The sequence below is a fragment of the Rhincodon typus genome, chromosome 12 (genome assembly GCF_021869965.1).
Source record: "Rhincodon typus isolate 14 chromosome 12, sRhiTyp1.1, whole genome shotgun sequence".
In the NCBI taxonomy this organism is placed as follows: domain Eukaryota; kingdom Metazoa; phylum Chordata; class Chondrichthyes; order Orectolobiformes; family Rhincodontidae; genus Rhincodon; species Rhincodon typus.
This window is the reverse complement of record NC_063343.1, coordinates 57,943,868-57,962,316: the sequence shown is the minus strand read 5'-3', so window position 1 is coordinate 57,962,316 and position 18,449 is coordinate 57,943,868. Positions and strand designations below refer to the sequence as shown.

At 40.5% G+C, this 18,449-nt stretch overlaps 1 protein-coding gene across 1 annotated transcript; it reads left to right on the top strand.

Moving 5' to 3' along the window:
* The first annotated feature begins 252 nt into the window (after positions 1 to 252).
* On the top strand, positions 253 to 16,750 carry atox1 (antioxidant 1 copper chaperone). The gene is made up of 4 exons (XM_020512506.2): positions 253 to 381; positions 6,775 to 6,850; positions 9,124 to 9,281; positions 16,475 to 16,750. Exons 1-3 carry the CDS (start codon positions 376 to 378, stop codon positions 9,246 to 9,248), a joined length of 207 nt encoding a protein of 68 aa, XP_020368095.1. The 5' UTR covers positions 253 to 375; the 3' UTR covers positions 9,249 to 9,281; positions 16,475 to 16,750.
* Positions 16,751 to 18,449: the final 1,699 nt, after the last annotated feature.

Sequence of the window (18,449 nt, the reverse complement as noted above, 5' to 3'; positions counted from 1 at the left end):
GAGGGTTCAGAAATGATTTACCAGGATGTTGCCAGGGATGGAAGGTTTCAGTTATAGAAATAAGCCGGGTTAGGCCGGAACTTTTTTCACTGGAGCAGAGGACGTTTGGGGGTTACGCGGTGACATTCGCCTCTAATTGAGTTGTGGGTCTGAAGTACAGCCCGCGGGCTCCCCTAGCGGCGGATCGCTGTGTTGCGAGTCGCAGGGGTGGAGCGGCGGATCGCTGGGTTGCGAGTCAGGTGGGTGGGCCCGCGGGCTCCCCCTAGCGGCCCTGTTTGTGTAGGTGAAGGGTCAGTTGCGCATGCGCCGAGGTGACAGCGGGTTGTTGTGGACGAGGTTGGCGACGGGAGCAGTGGCGGACATCCCGGAGTCATCATGACGGTGAGGGTGAGGGTGAGGGTGAGGGGGGGTATGGGCTCGAAACCCGGAGCCCGGGAGTTCACTCAGACACCGCGCTTGTCACGGGAAGCGGGTACGGTCTGAGCGGTTGGTTGTAGTTCTTGGCGCCTGCATGATCTCCCCCCGGAGCTGGGGCCTTTCCCTCGGCCGTCCGCCTGGGCTATGAGTACAGCTGGCTGTTCGGCCACAGGAGGCGTGCTTGACCCTTGCCTAGTCCCAGGTCCAGTTGCTCCCGTGAAATGGCGCAGCAGAAAGTGTTTGCGTTCCCAGAGATGTTTGGTGTATAATTTTGTTAGGGGACAACATTTTTGCAAAGCTGATAACAACAAATGTGCTTGGGGGGGGGGGGGGGGTGAGGGAGAGACTTGATACAAGTTTTCTGTCGAATGCATTGAAACCAGTTTGGGTTTTGGCTGAGAGGGTAGGAGAGGTGAATCACAGGGTTGTAAGTTCCTCTCCAAAAACTGAATGCAAAATCTGGGTTGGTACTTCAGTGCAGTACTGAGGGAGTGCTTCACTGTAGGATGGGCATTCCTGATTTCAGGCGAGGTGTTACATCAAAGTCCACCTCTGGCAAGAATGTAGAAGGTCCCATGGCACTATTTGAAAATGTTTCTCTGTATGCAATTCAATCGATGTGCTCAAGGACAGAAGTTCCTGGAAAAGACTCAGCAGGTCTAGCAGCACCTGTGCAAACAAAGTTTAAATTTCGGGTCCAGTGACCCTTCTTCAGAGCTTCAGTGTTTTGTAGAAGGGTCACCTGACTTAAATTTAACTCCGCTTTCTCTGTCCAGATGTTGCTAGACCTACGGAGTTTCTCCAGCAACTTCTGTTTTTGTTTCTAAATTTCCAGGATCTGCAGTTTTTTTGGGTGTCTTTGATTCAGTAGGTACAGTGGTCAGTTCTGATGAAGACTCCAGGGATTCAGACATTCACTTTAGTGGCACGAGATCCTTTATATGAGGCAAATGAGCTCAGAGCATGGATTGGCTGTGGGGACTGGGATATTATAGTCATAACAGAAACATGGCTAAGAGAAGGGCAGGACTGGCAGCTCAATGTTCCAGGATACAGAACCTACAGGGTCATAGAAGTACAAGTAAGTGAGGAGGGGGAGTTGCCCTTTTGATAAGGGAGGACGTAACAACAGTGCTCAGAGAAGATATTCTTACGGGGTCATTAAATGAGGCCAAATGGTTGGAATTTAGAAAGAAGAAGGAGGTGGTCACTTTGTCGTGACTTATTATAGACCCCCAAATAGCCAGCGGATACTAAAGGAGCAGATGTGTAGAGAGAGTGCAGATACCTATAGGAATAATGGAGTAGTATTGGTTGGAGATTTTAATTTCTCCTGTATTCACCCAGAAGGTAAAAGGCCTGGACCAGGTAAAATTAGTCAAATGTGTCCAAGAAAGTTTCCTAAATGAATATTTGGAGGGCGCAACACAGGACCTCCTCTTAGAAAAGGAGGTCAGGCAAGTGACTGAAGTATCAATCGGAGAGCACTTTAGGTCCATTGACCATAACTCTCTTACTTATGGAAAAAGATAGAACAGGTCCACAGGTTAAGGTGCTAAACTGCAGCAGGGCCAGTTTTGGAGCTATTAGACAGGATCTATCAGAGGTCGATTGGGTGAGTCTGTTTGAAGGAAAAGGAATGACTAGCAAATGGGAGGCTTTTGAAAGTGTGATATTAAGAGTCCAGGGACAGTATGTCCCTGTTAGGGTGAAGGGAAAAGCTGGCAGGTTTAAGGATCCCCTGGCTGACAAGGGATATTGAGGCTCTGATCAGGAAAAGGAAGAAGGCATACATTGAGTTTAAACTATCAGGCTCAAGTGAATCCCTAGATGACTATAAAAAGTGTACGAGCACAATGAAGAGGGAAATCAGAAGAGCAAAAAGAGGGTATGAGATGGATCTGGTAAATAAAGTTGAAGGTAATCCCAAGAGGTTCTATAGCTATTTTAAGAGTAAAAGGGTGGCTAGGGAGAGAATAGGCCCCCTTAAAGATAAGCATGGCTGTTTATGTGTGGAGCCACAGGAGATAGGGGAGATTTTAATGAATGTTTCTCCTCAGTGTTTATTGAGGAGAGAATCATGGATGCTAAGGAAATAAGGGAAACAAATGGGGATGTTTTGGACTGCACACATATTACCAGAGAGGAGGTGTTTGCAGCCTTAAAGTGCATTAAGTTGGATAAATCCCCTGGGCCTGATCAAGTCCATCCCTGGACATTGTGCGAGGCTAGGAAAGAAATTATAAAGGCCCTTGCAGAAATTTTTGCTTCATCTTTAGCCACTGGTGAAGTTTCAGAAGACTGGAGGATAGCTAATGCTGTTCCATTGTTTAAGAAAGGTAGCACAGACAAGCCAGGGAACTAAAGGCCAGTGAGCTTGACATCAGTGGTAGGCAAGTTATTGAAGAGGATACTGAGGAACAGGATCAACCAACATTTGGACAGTCAAGGGATAGTCAGCATGGATTAGTGCGCAGAAAGTCATGTCTGACAAATCTTTTAGAGTTTTTTGAAGAGGTAACCAAGAGGGTGGATGAGGGCATGGATATTGTCAATATGGACATATGGCCTTTGACAAGGTCCCACACAGCAGGCTAGTCATGAAGGTTAGGTCATGTGGGATCCAGGGAGACCTAGTTAATTGGATTCAAAATTGGCTCAATGGTAGGAAGTAGAGTGTGATGGTTGAAGATTGTTTCTCGGACTGGAGGCCTGTGACTAGTGGCGTGCCACAGGGGTCAGTGCTGGGATCTTTGTTATTTGTTATTTACATAATTTATCTGGATGTGAATGTACAAGACATGATTAGTAAGTTTGCGGATGATACAAAATTAGGAGGTACCGTTGATAGCAATGAAGGTTAACAAAAATTAAAGAGGGATCTTGATCAGATGGGGAAGTGGGCTGAGGATTGGCAAATGTAATTCAGTACAGATAAGTGTGAGGTGTTGCACTTTGGAAAGTCAAACCAAGGTAAGACTTATACAGTAAATTGGAAGGTCCTGAGGAGTGTTGTGGAACAGAGGGACCTAGGAGTACAAGTACATAGTTCTTTGAAATCGGTGTCACAGGTAGATAGTGTGGTGAAGAAGGCATTTAGCATGCTGGCCTTCTTTGGTCGAGGCATTGAGTATGGGCATTGGATCGTTATGTTACAGCTGTATAAGTCGTTGGTGAGGCTGCACTTGGAGTATTGTGTACAGTTTTGGTCACCCTGTTACAGGAAAGACGTAGTTAAACTGGAAAGTGTGCAAAGAAGATTTACAAGGATGTAGTAGGCCTGAATTTTAGGGAGAGGTTGGCCAGGATAGGACTTTATTCCTTGGAATGTAGGAGAATGAGCGCTGACCTTACTGAGGTGTATAAAGTTATGAGGGGCATAGATAGGATGAATGCGTATAGTATTTATCCCAGGGATGGGAGATTGAAAACTAGAACGCATAGGTTTAGGGTGAGAGGGGAAAGATTTAAGAAGGATCTGAGGGGCAATTTTTTCATGCAAAGAGTGGTGCGTCTATGACATGGGCTGCTAGAGAAAGTGGTTGAGGCAGGTAAATTAGCAACATTTTAAAAAAATCATTTGGATGGGTCCATGTATGGGAAGGGTTTAGAGGGCTATGGACCAAATGCGAATAATTGGGACTAACTGAGTGGGCACGATAGTCAGCATGGACCAGTTTGGGCTGAAGGGCCTGTTTCCATACTGTGTTACTCTATATCAATCTGAGAGGGCAGATGGGGCATCAGTTTAATGTCTCAAGCAAAATGTGGCATCTCTTGCATTTTTATTCCATTTTTCATTTGGCAAAACAGAAGTTTTATCAATCAAAATTTGACACACAAGGCATTAAGATGGATTACCACAAGCTTGTTCCAAAAAGTGAGATTTTAAAGGAGTGTGTGAGATGTTAAGGTTTAGAAAGGAAATTCCTGAGCTTAGTGCTGAGACAGCTAAAAATGTAGCCACTAGTGGAGGAGAGATTAAACTTCGGAATGTGCAAGATGCCAAATTTGGAGGCGTGGTGGGATCACAAATGCTTGTGGGATTAGAGGTAACATAGGGATGTGTGAGCCCATGAAGGAATTTTTAAGCCATATCTCTGATTCAGTTATACAGTTCATTTGACATTATTGGACTGTTGTAAGTAACTCAGCTAATTACAGTGTGGAAATCTGTTACTGAAATTATTTTGAAAATCGGTTCTGAAATCATATTGCTTCTCAAATTAATTACATCTACTCTTAATTCCAAACTGCCTAACTTGAATTATTGTATTCAACTTTGAGCAAAAAGACTTACTTTGAATTACTAGATAATTTGAATATTTTAAAATTAAAAATACCTTTAAATTAACAGTAGATTGTGTGCTGCATCTAAATAGTTTCTGTGTGAGAGAATGTTGACCCTGAAGAGATGCACTTGGAGGTTGGACAAGTCTCTCTTAATTTTCAGATGTGAGTTCTGTCTTACCATTTATTATGTAATTCGCATCTGAATTTGATCTGAAATGTATCATTGGTGGAGGAACGGGTCTCTTTGAGAGACTGGAAGAGATTGTAGGTTATTGGACTGTGGAAGCCAACTCCTGCAGAAAGTAAATTGAAGTACAAAATTAATTAAAGTCTTGTTGAATGATGGAACAGGTTAAAAGGACTGTATGACCACTTACAGATAATTTTTCCATTCTTTTATGTTATGCCGCATTAGATTGTTCAAATTAATATAAATTAGAATGAAGAATAATTCATTTTCTAAAAATTAGGTTTGTAGTTATTTCAAAAGGAATATAATACAGTGGTAATAACTGATACCTGACACAAAATAAGGAAGTTTGAATACTTAATATTCTGGAATATAAGTTAGTCAGCAATGATGGGGAAAGATAAAAGCAGCAGTTTTAAGTATGGAAAATGTTGCACTGGAGGGAAGAATGTCCTTAGATAAGAGAGCAAAATCAATTTGGTTGAACTTAAGAGCAATGAATATGCTGTTACTTGTTCAATTTACAAGTTATCAAGTAGCAAAAAGGAGATAGAGGAGCAACAAAATTACTGAAAGATGAAAGAACTGTCCCAATTTTGAATGAAGTTGATCATCTTAAGGATAGAGTTGTGGAGAAAGCCAAGGAGTAATCTTAAGTAACATACTTAATTTGAACAAGGCTAGTTTGAGTGAGTGGATCTGGAATCTAGCCTGCTTAAATGGGAATCAAGTATTGCCAGGCAGACATTAAATGGAGCGGTGGGTGATATTTACAGAGGATTTGGTTCAGATGTAGTCTTGATACTTTCTCAGAAGGAGGAACTCGTTTTGACTGCAGCTAATATGTTGTGTTCTGAATTAGACACTTTCTTGAACAGGAACTAAGGAGTTTTATATGGGTATAGAAGAGACTAATGAGGATTGTTCCAAGGGAAAGAGTTAGTGAAATGTGGGTATACTGAGAAGTTTAAATTGTTCCCTTTCCTGCAGAGAAGGTTATAAGAGAAGATTTAATCAACGTGTCTAAAATGGTGATCTGTTTAAATAGAGTAACTGTTTCCAATGGCTGAATTTTTGGAAATGAGAGGTCACTGATTTATTGCGATTGCATAGAAAGTGATCTCCATTTCTTTTGCCAATGAGCGATTAGGATTTGGAGTCCACTGCCTGAAAAGATAATGAGTATGGTTTAAATAGTAACTTCTCTTAGCGACCTTTGTGAATGTTTGGAGGAGAACAAAATTTCAGAGATAAGGGGAAAGAGTGGGGGAAAAAGCAACTTACTACATGGCTGTTCAAAAAAGCTGACACACTTCCATTTGTACTATAATTCTCTGGTTCTTTGTTCATCCCCCTCAGTCTTGTTATTTTGAGTATGTGAGACAACATATATAGTGTCTGTTTTGTTTACCTATCTCCATCTCATGCATAATTTGATAATTTTAATAACGGATCAATGGGATTCTGAGAACAGCAACTTTTATTTCTATAAAACCTTTAGTAAAATATCCCACAATGTTTTAACAGAGCATTATAATCCAAGATTTGCCACAGAAGTACATGCCGAGTGATTTTTGGTGAATGATTAATAAGTATTTTTTAAAGATCTGAGTTAAGGAATCGATTAAGGAAGGGAGAGCAGTTAAGAGGCCCAGTGGTTAAGCTGAGAAATTCCAGAACTTGGCCACCAATGATGTCATGATTAAAACTGATGAGATTCAAGAAGTCACAATTAGTGAAATGAGCATATCTGCTGAAGGAAGTAGGACTGGAGGAAAATCCAGAGATAGTGAGGGGCACGTCCTTGGTTAGATTCAAAAATAAAGACGAAAATTTTGATTATGAGTATTTTTAAATCAGTTAATTTTTTGCAGAAACACGAGTTCTTTGTCGACATGACGTGTGAAGGCTGCTCTAATGCTGTGACCCGAGTGCTGAATAAGTTAGGAGGTGAGATTTACAGTTTTGTATGAGAGCTAATTTTAGCGTGAGAAATAATTCTGATAACTCTTGTTATTTCATTGTGTTGGGGCAACATCAGAAAGTGGTCATTTGACCCATTTTCATTCCTCTATCTTGTATGCCCCTGAAGTCCCTCCAATTATGGCAACCATTAGGTCTGGAAAAGATTGACGTATTTGCTTCTGATCTGTCCAGTCATCTGTTCTGTATATTGATAACTTACAACACAAGAATGGATGTTATTTTACCAGTCCTAAGTTTGTCTTTTACTAGTTTCTGCCTGAAAACTTGCAGTCTATTTTGCAATTTAATTTAGCTTTTGGGATTTACCTTCTACTATTTACAAAATCAACTTCGTGGCTGAAAGAAATAAGATTTTCAGAATTCTGATCTCTAAACAGTCAGGATGAATTCTGTGGCCAGTCTCTTTGAAATACCTCCATATGTTGACTGCCTGATTTTCTACTTCAGCTGCACTTTCACACTGTGTCCCTGTACTCTTGATTTTCTCACTTCGAAGGATCTACCAGTCACCATCTTGAATAAATGTGATGGCTTAACATTGAGTGTTCTAGAATGCCAAAGATTCGCAATTTCTACTCATTTATAATTTCTTACTTTGTCTTGAGAGTGCAATTTCTAGAATCTCTCAGCATCTAAAACATCGTGATGGCGAGAGCAGTGTAACTGCGCTAAACTTTTGTCTGGCATCATGGGCAAGGTAATAGGCTGACGTTTAAAAAGGTGAAAAAATCAGTGGACTGCCCAACTGGAGCACTGATTGAACTAGAGGTACAAAGGGTATGGTTGCATTGATATGGAAGAACAGTTAATATGAAAACATTAACAAAAACATTACACAAAATGAACTGTATGGGTAAATATGTGCACTTTTGGCTAAGAGGCTTGCCTGAGAGAAACTCACAAGTAGATCTTTGTTTCCAGCTGGTAATTACTAATTGAAGGAAATTGTTATTTGAGGAAAGCTTTGCTGTCCTTACATCCATTTCCCTAGTACAAATGGTTGTTTAATTGGGAATGGATGACTTTGACTCCCATAATGAAGAATGTTTCTGGGAAATGTGTGGAAGTGAACTTTGATTTTATATATCAGCCAATTTCATCTTGAGTATTCTCTCCCTAACTCTTCATTTAAGACTTGCTGCTTTGATGAAGCTTTTGGTCAATGAATATGTCCTGTTCTGGCTCAGTGTCAGTCTTTTGTTTGGTAACACTCCAATGCAGTGCTATGTAAATTTAAGAGAGTTACTCAGCTCAGATAAGGGTACTAAAATTGTATTGTTTATGATCTGTATGGCTGAGTGCCACATCAGAAGATGTAATTACCAGCAAGCCAGAGGAAACCCATATAGTTTTCTCGATAGCAAAACATTTTTGCTGCTATGCTTATCTCGTGCATAGTTGTTTTCATTTTTTCGGATCAGACAAAGTCCTTCATTGCACTTTGCCGTCAGCATTTTCAGCATCAATCAACGATAAATGTAATTAGCTCTATTTGAGTCCCAAGACTATTTGTATTAGGTGACGTAGCTAGTTCAATCATGAGAAGGAATCTATGTATAATGTCACTGCCAGGGTATGCTAAAACATTTTTAGAAAATTGCTGTTGTAAGTAGGCAGTGAGTATGTGTTTGAGCCTTTGATAGAATTGGCCTCATCCGTAAATCTGCACTGAATACCAACCCATCATCTATTATGTGCTTAGCAAGCACTTGAGTATGAACTCTTTAACGTGGTCTAGGAATGTGGCCAGTGCTGATAAGGCCATAAGTATTGTCCAATCTTAACTGGCCAGAGAAGGTGAAAGGGCCCTGCTTTGAATCTCAGAAGTCGTGTTAACTCAGGAATAATGTGTAACTTGAAGAGAATGATGGTATTCATGATTTTGCTGTTTTTGTCCTTTTTAGTTGCTAGAGGTTGGAGGGCTAGGCAGTATCATTGAAATAACCCTAGTTGACACGTTTGAGCATGTGAAATGGAGTCAAAGGAGCAGGAATTTCTCCTTCCTCTTTACTGAAGCTCCTATCACTGCTCCAGAAAGTATAAAAATAATCCAGCAATTGAAGTTTTCAGTCGTATATCTAAAGATACAAAATATTCTACTAAGATATGCAGACATATGTGGTCCTTTTAGCCTACTAAGCAAATAAGACTAGTATGTATCAGTTTCAGATTGCTCATTTCTGCTTTTGGAGTTCTAAGATTTAACTCTTCTGATCAGCCCAATTTTTTTTTTGCAGGTGTGCAGTTTGACATTGACCTTCCTAACAAAAAAGTTTTGATTGAGTCTAACCACAGTGTGGAGGTGCTGACAGAACGCCTGAAAAGGACAGGAAAGGACGTACAATATGTCGGAGAAAAGTAGAACATGTACTGGTAGTTGATATAAATGAAAAAGGTAACGACTCAGTACATGTGCCACTGAAAGAAATCTTCAATATACATGCAACGCTGTTCGTGTTTCTACCTGATACTTGGGATTCCTATCCAGCCATCTTTGGACTCTGAAACCAACGTTTTCACATCTTGTGTCTTTAGAAGCCATTGTCATGATCTCTGTAGAGACCAGTAACTTTCAAAAACAAATTCAAATTTCCATTTAACAGCTAAAAGAATGACAGGTCAGGATTTTACTGCAAAAGAATCATTTACTGGAACAAATCACTGCTTTCTTTCTGCAGGCAACTTAAACTAAACTGCGGCAAGCAACTTTCCACTCATATTTATCACTCATAATACTCCGCACAGATTTACAGTCCTTGTAGCAAGTTGTCCATGGTTTCTCCTGGCTTTTATTGGGTTTCTGTATCCCTGTTATGCTGAGTAGATCTTTTTGTGATTGTCTCCCATGCTTTCCGCAGTTTTCAGAGAGACTATTAAATCCCACCAGCAATAAAGTCTACTCCAGTGATTAATTTCCACCCCAGCCATGCCATATCACAAATGTATCACAAATATGTCAAGTGGAGGCAAGAACTTCCACAGAGAGCAAGGAGAATGGTGAATAAAGGGGGACCAAAAAATATCTGGACTGCATGATCAGAATGTGCTGCTATCACACCTGTATCTGTACAAATAAAACCTCATTTACTTTCCCAAAAGTATGCTTTATTCCTAAAATGTGTAAAAGTACAGTACAAAACATGGACTTGAAAACTATAGAAAGGGCAATAAAATTCAACTCATACAGAGACAGTGTATAAGGGAATAGTAGTGTAGTGGTAACTCATTGGACTAGTATTCCAGAGGCACAGGAATATAGGACTATAGGAACATGGGTTCAAATCTCAATGTGGCAGGTCTAGAATTGAAAACTTCTCTCAGTAAACTAACTGAAATTATTGTCAATTGTTGTAAAAAGTCAACTGATTCAGTAATTTCTTTTAGGGAGGGAAATCTGCCATCTTTACCTGGTCTGGCCTTCATGTGATTCCAGATCCATAGTAATGTGATTGACATTTAACTGCCCTCTGAAGTGGCCTCGGAAACCATTAGGGCAGTTAGGGAAAGGGAGCATATGGTGATCTTGTTAATGACTCCTACATTCCATGATAGATATATGGATTAAAAAAAAGGTATGTTCCACTCTTTGGTGCCTCAATGCAATTGTAATTCTCTCAATATTTATGTATCAGGCATATGGCCTCATGGCAAATCATTTCAAATTGAAATGTTACAAAGTGCAATAAAATTATTGTTTTCTCCATAGAGCATCTTCTACCCTGTCCCACGACTCAATTTCAATACTTTTCATGTTCACAATGAACATTTCTTTTCAGGCATACAGCCTGAGGGGTTGTGCACAGTTTCCAGCCCTTCACTTTCTTGGGTGATCTTTACCCATTGTGCCTCTGCAGTGGCTGGCCCAAGCTTTTACAATTCCTTCACTGTCTTGGAAGAGCTCTGGACAAAAATGCCATATCCCTCTCCAAACCTCCTTTGCAGGGGTGCATTATCACCATTTTGAAGTCTGCAATTGGAGTGCTGCAAGAAGTTCTGAACATGTATAGAAAGGATCCAATAGGGAAGACTTGCCTCACTACCAGCAAACCTGCATCTTGGCGCTTGTTTGAAAGTTCTGGCGATGAGGCATTCTGATGACTTTGGCGGTCTCTGTATCGCATTAACCAAACTAAAACGTGTCTGCAGTGAGTTAGCTGGGGCAGTGTCTGAGTCGCTACAATGTGTCTCATCAGACCGGCTGTAGGTATGAGCAGAGACCTATGAATTCAGCCTGGTCTAGCTGGTTGGGGAATGGTGCTGAAAACTTTCAATTTGAAAGTGAAAGAAGGAGGTTTAAAAAAAGGAGAGAATTTCTGGCTTTTGGGACTCAATCAGTTGTGTAATTAACTCCAGAGCAGCAATATGCTAGAAGAAACACTGTAATCAGAATCACTAACAAAGGTGTACGTCACAAACTTTCTAGATAATGTTCACGCACAATCTACAGGTGTTTACCCCAAGTCACGTTTTAAAGATTAGCCCTGCTGTTGATGACAATCAATCAAATGCTTGACTGCATTTTTCCCTCTGGCAGTGTTTAAGTGTACACTTTGCTAATAAAATTTAGAAGGCTATTTAATATTGCAGTGGCTAATCTTAGTCTTGTCTATGTATATTGGCTGTCAGCTGATTAACTTTTTTATTCTCCCTACCTAGGGCTCTTGATGTTTTTGTACTGCCCCTAATTCAAACAAGAAAGCTTTTCTTAAAATAAGGAAAGAGAGTTTAGCCATCAGTTGCTTTTTATTTTAAAACTAATGCTTGTAATATGGATGTCATTCGGTTATTTAATTGTCATTGACTGGAGGGTTTAAGGGCAAATTTGAATATATCTATTGCAAGGTAGGAAATATGATTTTTCTTAACCTCCCTGTTAAGTCAACATTTTGGGCAGGCTGTTACCACAGGTGGCTAATTTTAAGTTTATTAATTTCTATGAACTATCACATTTGGTAATACCCTGGACTTTTTGCTTTCTTAGAATATTGCATATTTCGTTTGACTATAGGGATGGAGTTCAGGGCAACAATCTCTCAACTTGGGCTCTTAGAAGGAGTGAGCAAATGGAAGCTTCCCTTCTGTGGAAAGATTCTGAAGGTGACTGCTTGCCTGACATTATGCAATACATCAAACTCAAACAGCCCAACCAAACTACTTAATCACAGATCACATTACATGTCTCCAGATAACAGAGCCTGTGGCATTCAGCACTGTCTTGATTAACATTATACTTTAAAATGATTCGTATCTAGTTCATGAAATCAAATGTGTTAACAGGCATGGTATTCTATTATAGGCAGATTGCCACAGCTGATACTTTGGACCAACAAACCTGGAAGGGTTAAATGGACTTATGTAATCTTTTGATAATTGCTGCTGGTGCATGATGTTTTAAATTGTGTTTCTTCAATGAGTATCCTTATATGTACATGATGCATTAGGCTTTGAAGAGTTAATGTTCCTCAATGCAAGAGAAGATAGAATACCTAGCAACACAAATGAGGATAATAATTTAAAATTGAAGTATTGCAGATCAGACATAATATAGGTCAGTGAATTTGGTATCAAGAAGCCTCAGTAAAACTAGAGGCAATGGGAATCGGGAAAAACTCTCTACTGCTTTGAGTCATGCCTAGCATGAAGGAAGATGATTGTTGTTGGAGATCAGTCATCTCAGCTCCAAGGCATCTATGTTGGAGTTCCTCACAGTAGCATCCAGGTCCACCCATCTTCAGCTGCTTCATCAATCACCTTCCTTCCATCATGAAGTCAGAAGTGGGTGCTTTTGGTGATGACTGCACACTGTTCAGTACCATTAACAATTCCTCAGATACTAAAGTAGCCTATGCTCAAATGCAGCAAGACCTGAACAATATCCAGGCTTGGGCTGACAAGTAACATATGTACCATACAAGTGCCCAGGAATGACCAGCTCTGAAAGGAGAAAACCTAACTGCTGTCCCTTGACATTCAATGGCGCCACCATCACAGAATACCCCATGTTGTCAACATCCAGGGGGGTTGCCATTGACCAGAAACTCAACTGGACTAATCATAAGTACTATGGTAACGAGCAGATCAGATACTAGGAATCTTGCACCAAGTAAATTACCCAACTCCCTCTAAGCCTGTCCGCTATCTACAAGGTGTGAATCAGGAGTGTAATGTAATAATCCCCACTTGCCTGGATGAGTGCAGTTCCAACAGCACTCAAGAAGCTTGACACCATCCAGGACAGAACAGCCCTACTTGATTGGCACTACATCCTCAAACATTAAGTCTCTCCACCACCAACACTCAGTAGCAAAAGTCTGTACTATCTGCAAAATGCACGTGCAGAAATTCACCAAGGCTCCTTAAACAGCCCCTTCTAAACCCCTAACTATGATCACTTAGAAAGACAAGGGCATCAGGTACACAGTAACACCACCAACTGCAAATTCCCTTGTAAGCAGTGATGGGAAAAAAATTGTGGCTGTAACAGCTACTACTATTTGAGATATTTTCAGGGTTGGAGCTGATTTCCTCGAAATTTTGGAGCAGTGTTTACTGTTTTCTAAGCTGTTGCATTGTTTTAGAACTTTTGTGAAAAATGATCAAAACAACAGCATTTTTTTAAAAAAAAGGAGGAAAAGGGAGTAAGCAGGGACCACGTGGGAGGTAAAAAACAAGCAGTAAATCTGCACAGTTGTCTGACTGGGCAGTGAACCTACACAGCTGACTGCTTCTGCTGTTTAGTTTCAAGTATCTCTGGACATCCAGTTCATTCTGAGAAAAATAAACAAACAGTGAAATTCACAGCTGACCTTGGAGAAATGTGTGTGAGGAACTCACAGCAGGGGAGCAGCTAAGTGTTTTTTTTAAGTGTAACCTTACTACTTTCTTTTGTAAATCTACAATAGAGTAGTGTTTTTATTTATTATGTTTTATCGAGATCTGTCTCTTGATTAAACTTTAAAAATATAAAAGATAGGTACTAAGTTATCCCAGAGCAATGTTTTTAGAGCAGTAAGACTGCTATTTTCTGGGTCTAAAGTTTGTTAAGGTGCAAAGATGGCCTTTAATTGAGTGATGTGCTCTTCCTGTCGGATGTAGGCGATTAGGGAGACTTTCCATGATATTGATGATTATACCTGCAGAAAGTGTGTTTGGTTGCGAATCCTATCGGATCACATGGATTGGTTGGAGTGGGAGTTAGAAGCAAAGACGAATTTACAGGAGCTGGGGATGGGTGTGATGGATGGCAGTTTCTGGAAGGTAGAAAAACCGCAGATACAGTCAGGTGGATAGGTTACCTTTGGGAATGGTAGGAGAGGTAGTGCAGGAGTGTCCTGTGGCTATCCCCATCTCAAACAAGTGTGCTGTTTTGGAAAATGTAGGGGGTGATGGACTCTCAGGGGAATGTAGCACCAATAGCCAGGTTTCTGGTACCGAGTCTTGTTCTAATGCAACGGGGGGTACATCAGGTTTCAAGCGATCGATTGTGACAGGGGACTGTCTAGTCAAAGGCACTGACAGACATTTCTATGGCCGACAACGTGACATCAGAATGCTGTATTGTCTCCCTGGTGCCAGGATCAAGGATATCTTGGAGAGGGTGCAGAATATTCTCAAAGGGGAGAGGAACCAGGAGGATGTCACTGTACACATTGGAACTAACGACATAGAAAGAGGAAAGGATGAGGTTCTGAGGAGAGAAACTAGGCAGGTTTTTAAAAAGTAGCTCCTCGAAGGTACTATAAAACCATGAGGGGCATGAATAGGGTGGATAGCCAAGGTCTTTTCCCCAGGGTAGCAGAGTCCAAAACTAGAGACATAGGTTTAAGGTGAAAGGGGAAAATTTTAAAAGGTACCAAAGGGGCAACTTCCTCATGCAGAGGATGGTGCATGTATGGAATGAGCTGCCAGGGAAGTGGTGGAGGCTGGTACAATTACAACATTCAAAGGGCATCTGTATGAGTACACGAATAGGAGGATGTGGACCAAATGCCAGCAAATGGGACTAGATTAGTTTAGGATTTCCTGTCAGCTTGCACGAGTTGAACTGAAGGTCTGTTTCCATGCTCTATGACTATGACTATGACCATTCTAATTTGGAAATATATCAAATCCCAAATCCTGGAACTTCCCTTAGTGGCATTTTAGATTTTCTTGCACTAGTTCAAGAAGGTAGTTTACCGCCACGACCACCTTCTCAAGGGCGACTATGGATGGGCAATCATTGCCAAGTGATGCCCACATCCTAAGTGAATAAAAGAAATACCATCTTGATGATGGACTGAGTGAATGTGATTGGAGGCTCACCTCTGGGTCAAGTACCAATGTTATGAATGATATGTTTTAGCCTCCAGCTCTTAACAGGGAGAGGAATGGCATTAGTGGTAGAAGACAGTATATCTGGCAAAGAAACTTCACAGTCTTCCCAATGCTTAGTTGAAGGCAAGTTCTGCTTATCCAGTACTCTTCATCAGTAAAGCAGCATTACAAGTCACAAACACTGGATTAGTCGAGTGACAAAGCCGTTCTCAGTAATTCTTAAGCATTTGAGCATGATACTGATGCCAAGCCATCAACTTCCAAAGCCATGATCACTTCCATGTAGAAAGAGAAGGGCAGCAGTTACATGGGAATACCATCACCTGCGAGTTCACCATCCTGACTTAAAAATATACCATCATTCCTTCGCTGGTGTTGTGTCAAAATCCTCAATTCCCTCCCTGATGATATTGTGCGTTTACCTACTGCACATGGAAGGCACCTCACCTTCTTAAGGGTAATTAGGGATGAGCAATAAATGCTGGTCCAGTCAGTAATGTCCACATTCCTGTGAGTAAAGAAAACTTTTTAAATTTATCCTTTGGATGCACAATGCTAAGTAAGCTACTTTAATTACTTGTTTCTAATTGCACTGAAAAAATAACAGGCCGCTGTCACTGAGATTTGGTGTACAACTGAATAACTTACTAAGTCATTTGGTGTGGAACTTCAAAAATGTTGGCCCAACTGGGGCAGATTAGTTTGGTTTTCTTCTGAAGTGTAACTATAACCTTGCACCTTAAATGTTCACTTTTGTACTTGGTGTCGGTCTGTAAATTACCAAACTGCTTGAATTCTGTTTCACAGTTTTCCTGGATGAGATTTGAACTTGTACCTTGAGATGCTTGCCCAATGTCATAATTGCAGTTTCACACAAACTACTGATATTAAGTCACTCACAACATAGAGAAAGTTAGAAGAATACTTAAAGTTAGCAAAGACTGATATCAGAATAAAAAGCAGTATAAACAAACAATGGGAATATCTGCTCCTATGATGCTGCTTGGCCTGTTGTGTTCATCCAGCCCTGCACCTTGTTGTCTCAGATTCTCCAGTATCTGCAGTTCCTACTATCTCTGGCATAATTGATGTAATTGGCTGAACCTACTTGCCTCTGAAATTTCTGTAGCAAACCTTGGATGAAGGACAACAATGCTCTTCAGTTCCCTCGTCAAATTAAGATGCTTCTGCTCATACACAATTCCATAGTAGTATTAAATTGTACTGTTTAAATGGACTTTATAGTAGCTATTAAATTTCATTTCCTTTCAGGAATCACCAACCTAATGGATGAATTCAAAGAGCAAGTTTCGCAGTCAAATCAATGGAACCAAATTATGGAGCAACAATGGCTGGATCCTTTGTGAATGTAATGAAAAGTTTTAGCTCTGATCATTATTAGCCAGGCATTGAATAAGGAAAAAGTGCTTTCCATGTAGTTGTTTATGCTACATTTCTGTAAACCTCATTTCTAATTTCTTAAAGGGTGACTATAATTCTTTTCTCTATATGCATATATACAATAAATAACTCTGCCTTGGTAACTCACAAAGTTGTTGCTTTCAGTCTTTTCTGTGCTGGCGTTAGTTTTAAACTACATAGTAGTAAGGTTGCCATGGATCTCAGTGTTCTGTAACTGGAAAAGTGAAAATGCTGTTTCTGTATCGCCATCTGATGGCACAACAAACAAATTACTGTTCTGCATAATTTCTGATTAAGTATCAAACTCTTTGTAAATACTGAATGAATTATGTATTTTTGTTTTATTTAACATTTTCTATAATTTGATTTTTTTTTTAAAAAACTGAATTGGATTGTATAAGCTTGGTGGGATTGATGACTGGGGCACAGATTTAAAGTAAACCAAAGGGCAGGAGGTTTAGAGGGGATGTGAAGAATTTTTCCTTTATCCAGAGGGTAATTGGAATCTGGAACTCACTGCCTATAATGGTTGTAAAGGCAAAATCCCTCATGACATTTCAGAAGTATTTAGATGTGCAGTTGCAATGCAAAGGCATGAAGGACCATGGGCCGTATGCTAGAAAACAGAATTAGAATAATTAGGTGATTGTTTTTGACCAACGCAGGATCATGGAATCCCCACAGTGAAGAAGCAGGCCAGTCGGCCCACTGAGTCTGCAATCGGTGGGTCAAGTGGCCTTTTCTTTGTGTTGTAAACCTCTAAAATTTGAATTGCTTAGGAACCTCTTGTTTGACCTATCAGCACTGTTTATGCTGTGCATTTAAGCAAAGGTTAAAAAAAACACACAAGCCATCAGAAAAGAAATATTTCTTTTCTACAAATATTTCTGCAATAATAATACCTTTACCAAAATCAATGTTTAATTTCAGAAGTGCTTTAAAGAACCTCCCTGAAAACTTAAATGATAGTACAATCTTTCCAGAATGTGCTGTTGATAGTATACTTTGAACTTGGAGTATAAACAAGAGAAATTCAGCCACTATATCATTTAAAATATATTACGTGGTGAAGGCCATCGAATAATTCCTGTGAAGTCTTCAGAAAAATGGCCCTATGTTCTGTGTAGTCTGAAAAATGTGAGATTTTATTGAAAAGTATGGAAAGCCTTAGAGGGCTTGACAGATTAAATGTAGAAGAGCTGTTTCCCATAGTTGGAATGTCTAGAACTAGGAACCATAGCCTCAGAGGGTAGAATCTTAGGGTTCTGAACAACATAGGCTTTGGCAAGATTTGTGGCAGAATTAGACAAGAAGCCTGGCAAGGCCTATCTCAGTACCAGGATTGTGTCATGTATTTGTGCAGCAGTGAGACAAGTTGCCAATTAAAGGGCTTTACAGCTTGTAAAATGCCTCATAAACTCTGCAACTCAGCTCATTAGTATTCAGTTTCCTTTCTTACAAATGCACCAAACAAACTAGATGTGGAGAATTCTCACCATGGAAATCCGAGTGGGTAAACGGTGACTTAAGATCACTGCAAGGAGCCTCGATGTTGCTCACCACCAAACAGCATCCCATAGTATTACCCTCAAGCACCAGCCACAAGTCCGTGGATATTTGGCTAGTCCTGTAGGGCCAGCACAAGCAATTAGGGGAATAGTGTATGGTCATTCTGGGAGCTGCAAACATAGCAGTCAAGAGTCTGGTTAGTCACATCTGCGGGCTGCTTGAAGAAGACAGTCAGAGATCTGAGTGAGTACAGTCCTGGGGTTCCATTGCATTGCTCGTTGATGAGGGTACAAGGGCGGCCTGTGGGGGCAGCAGG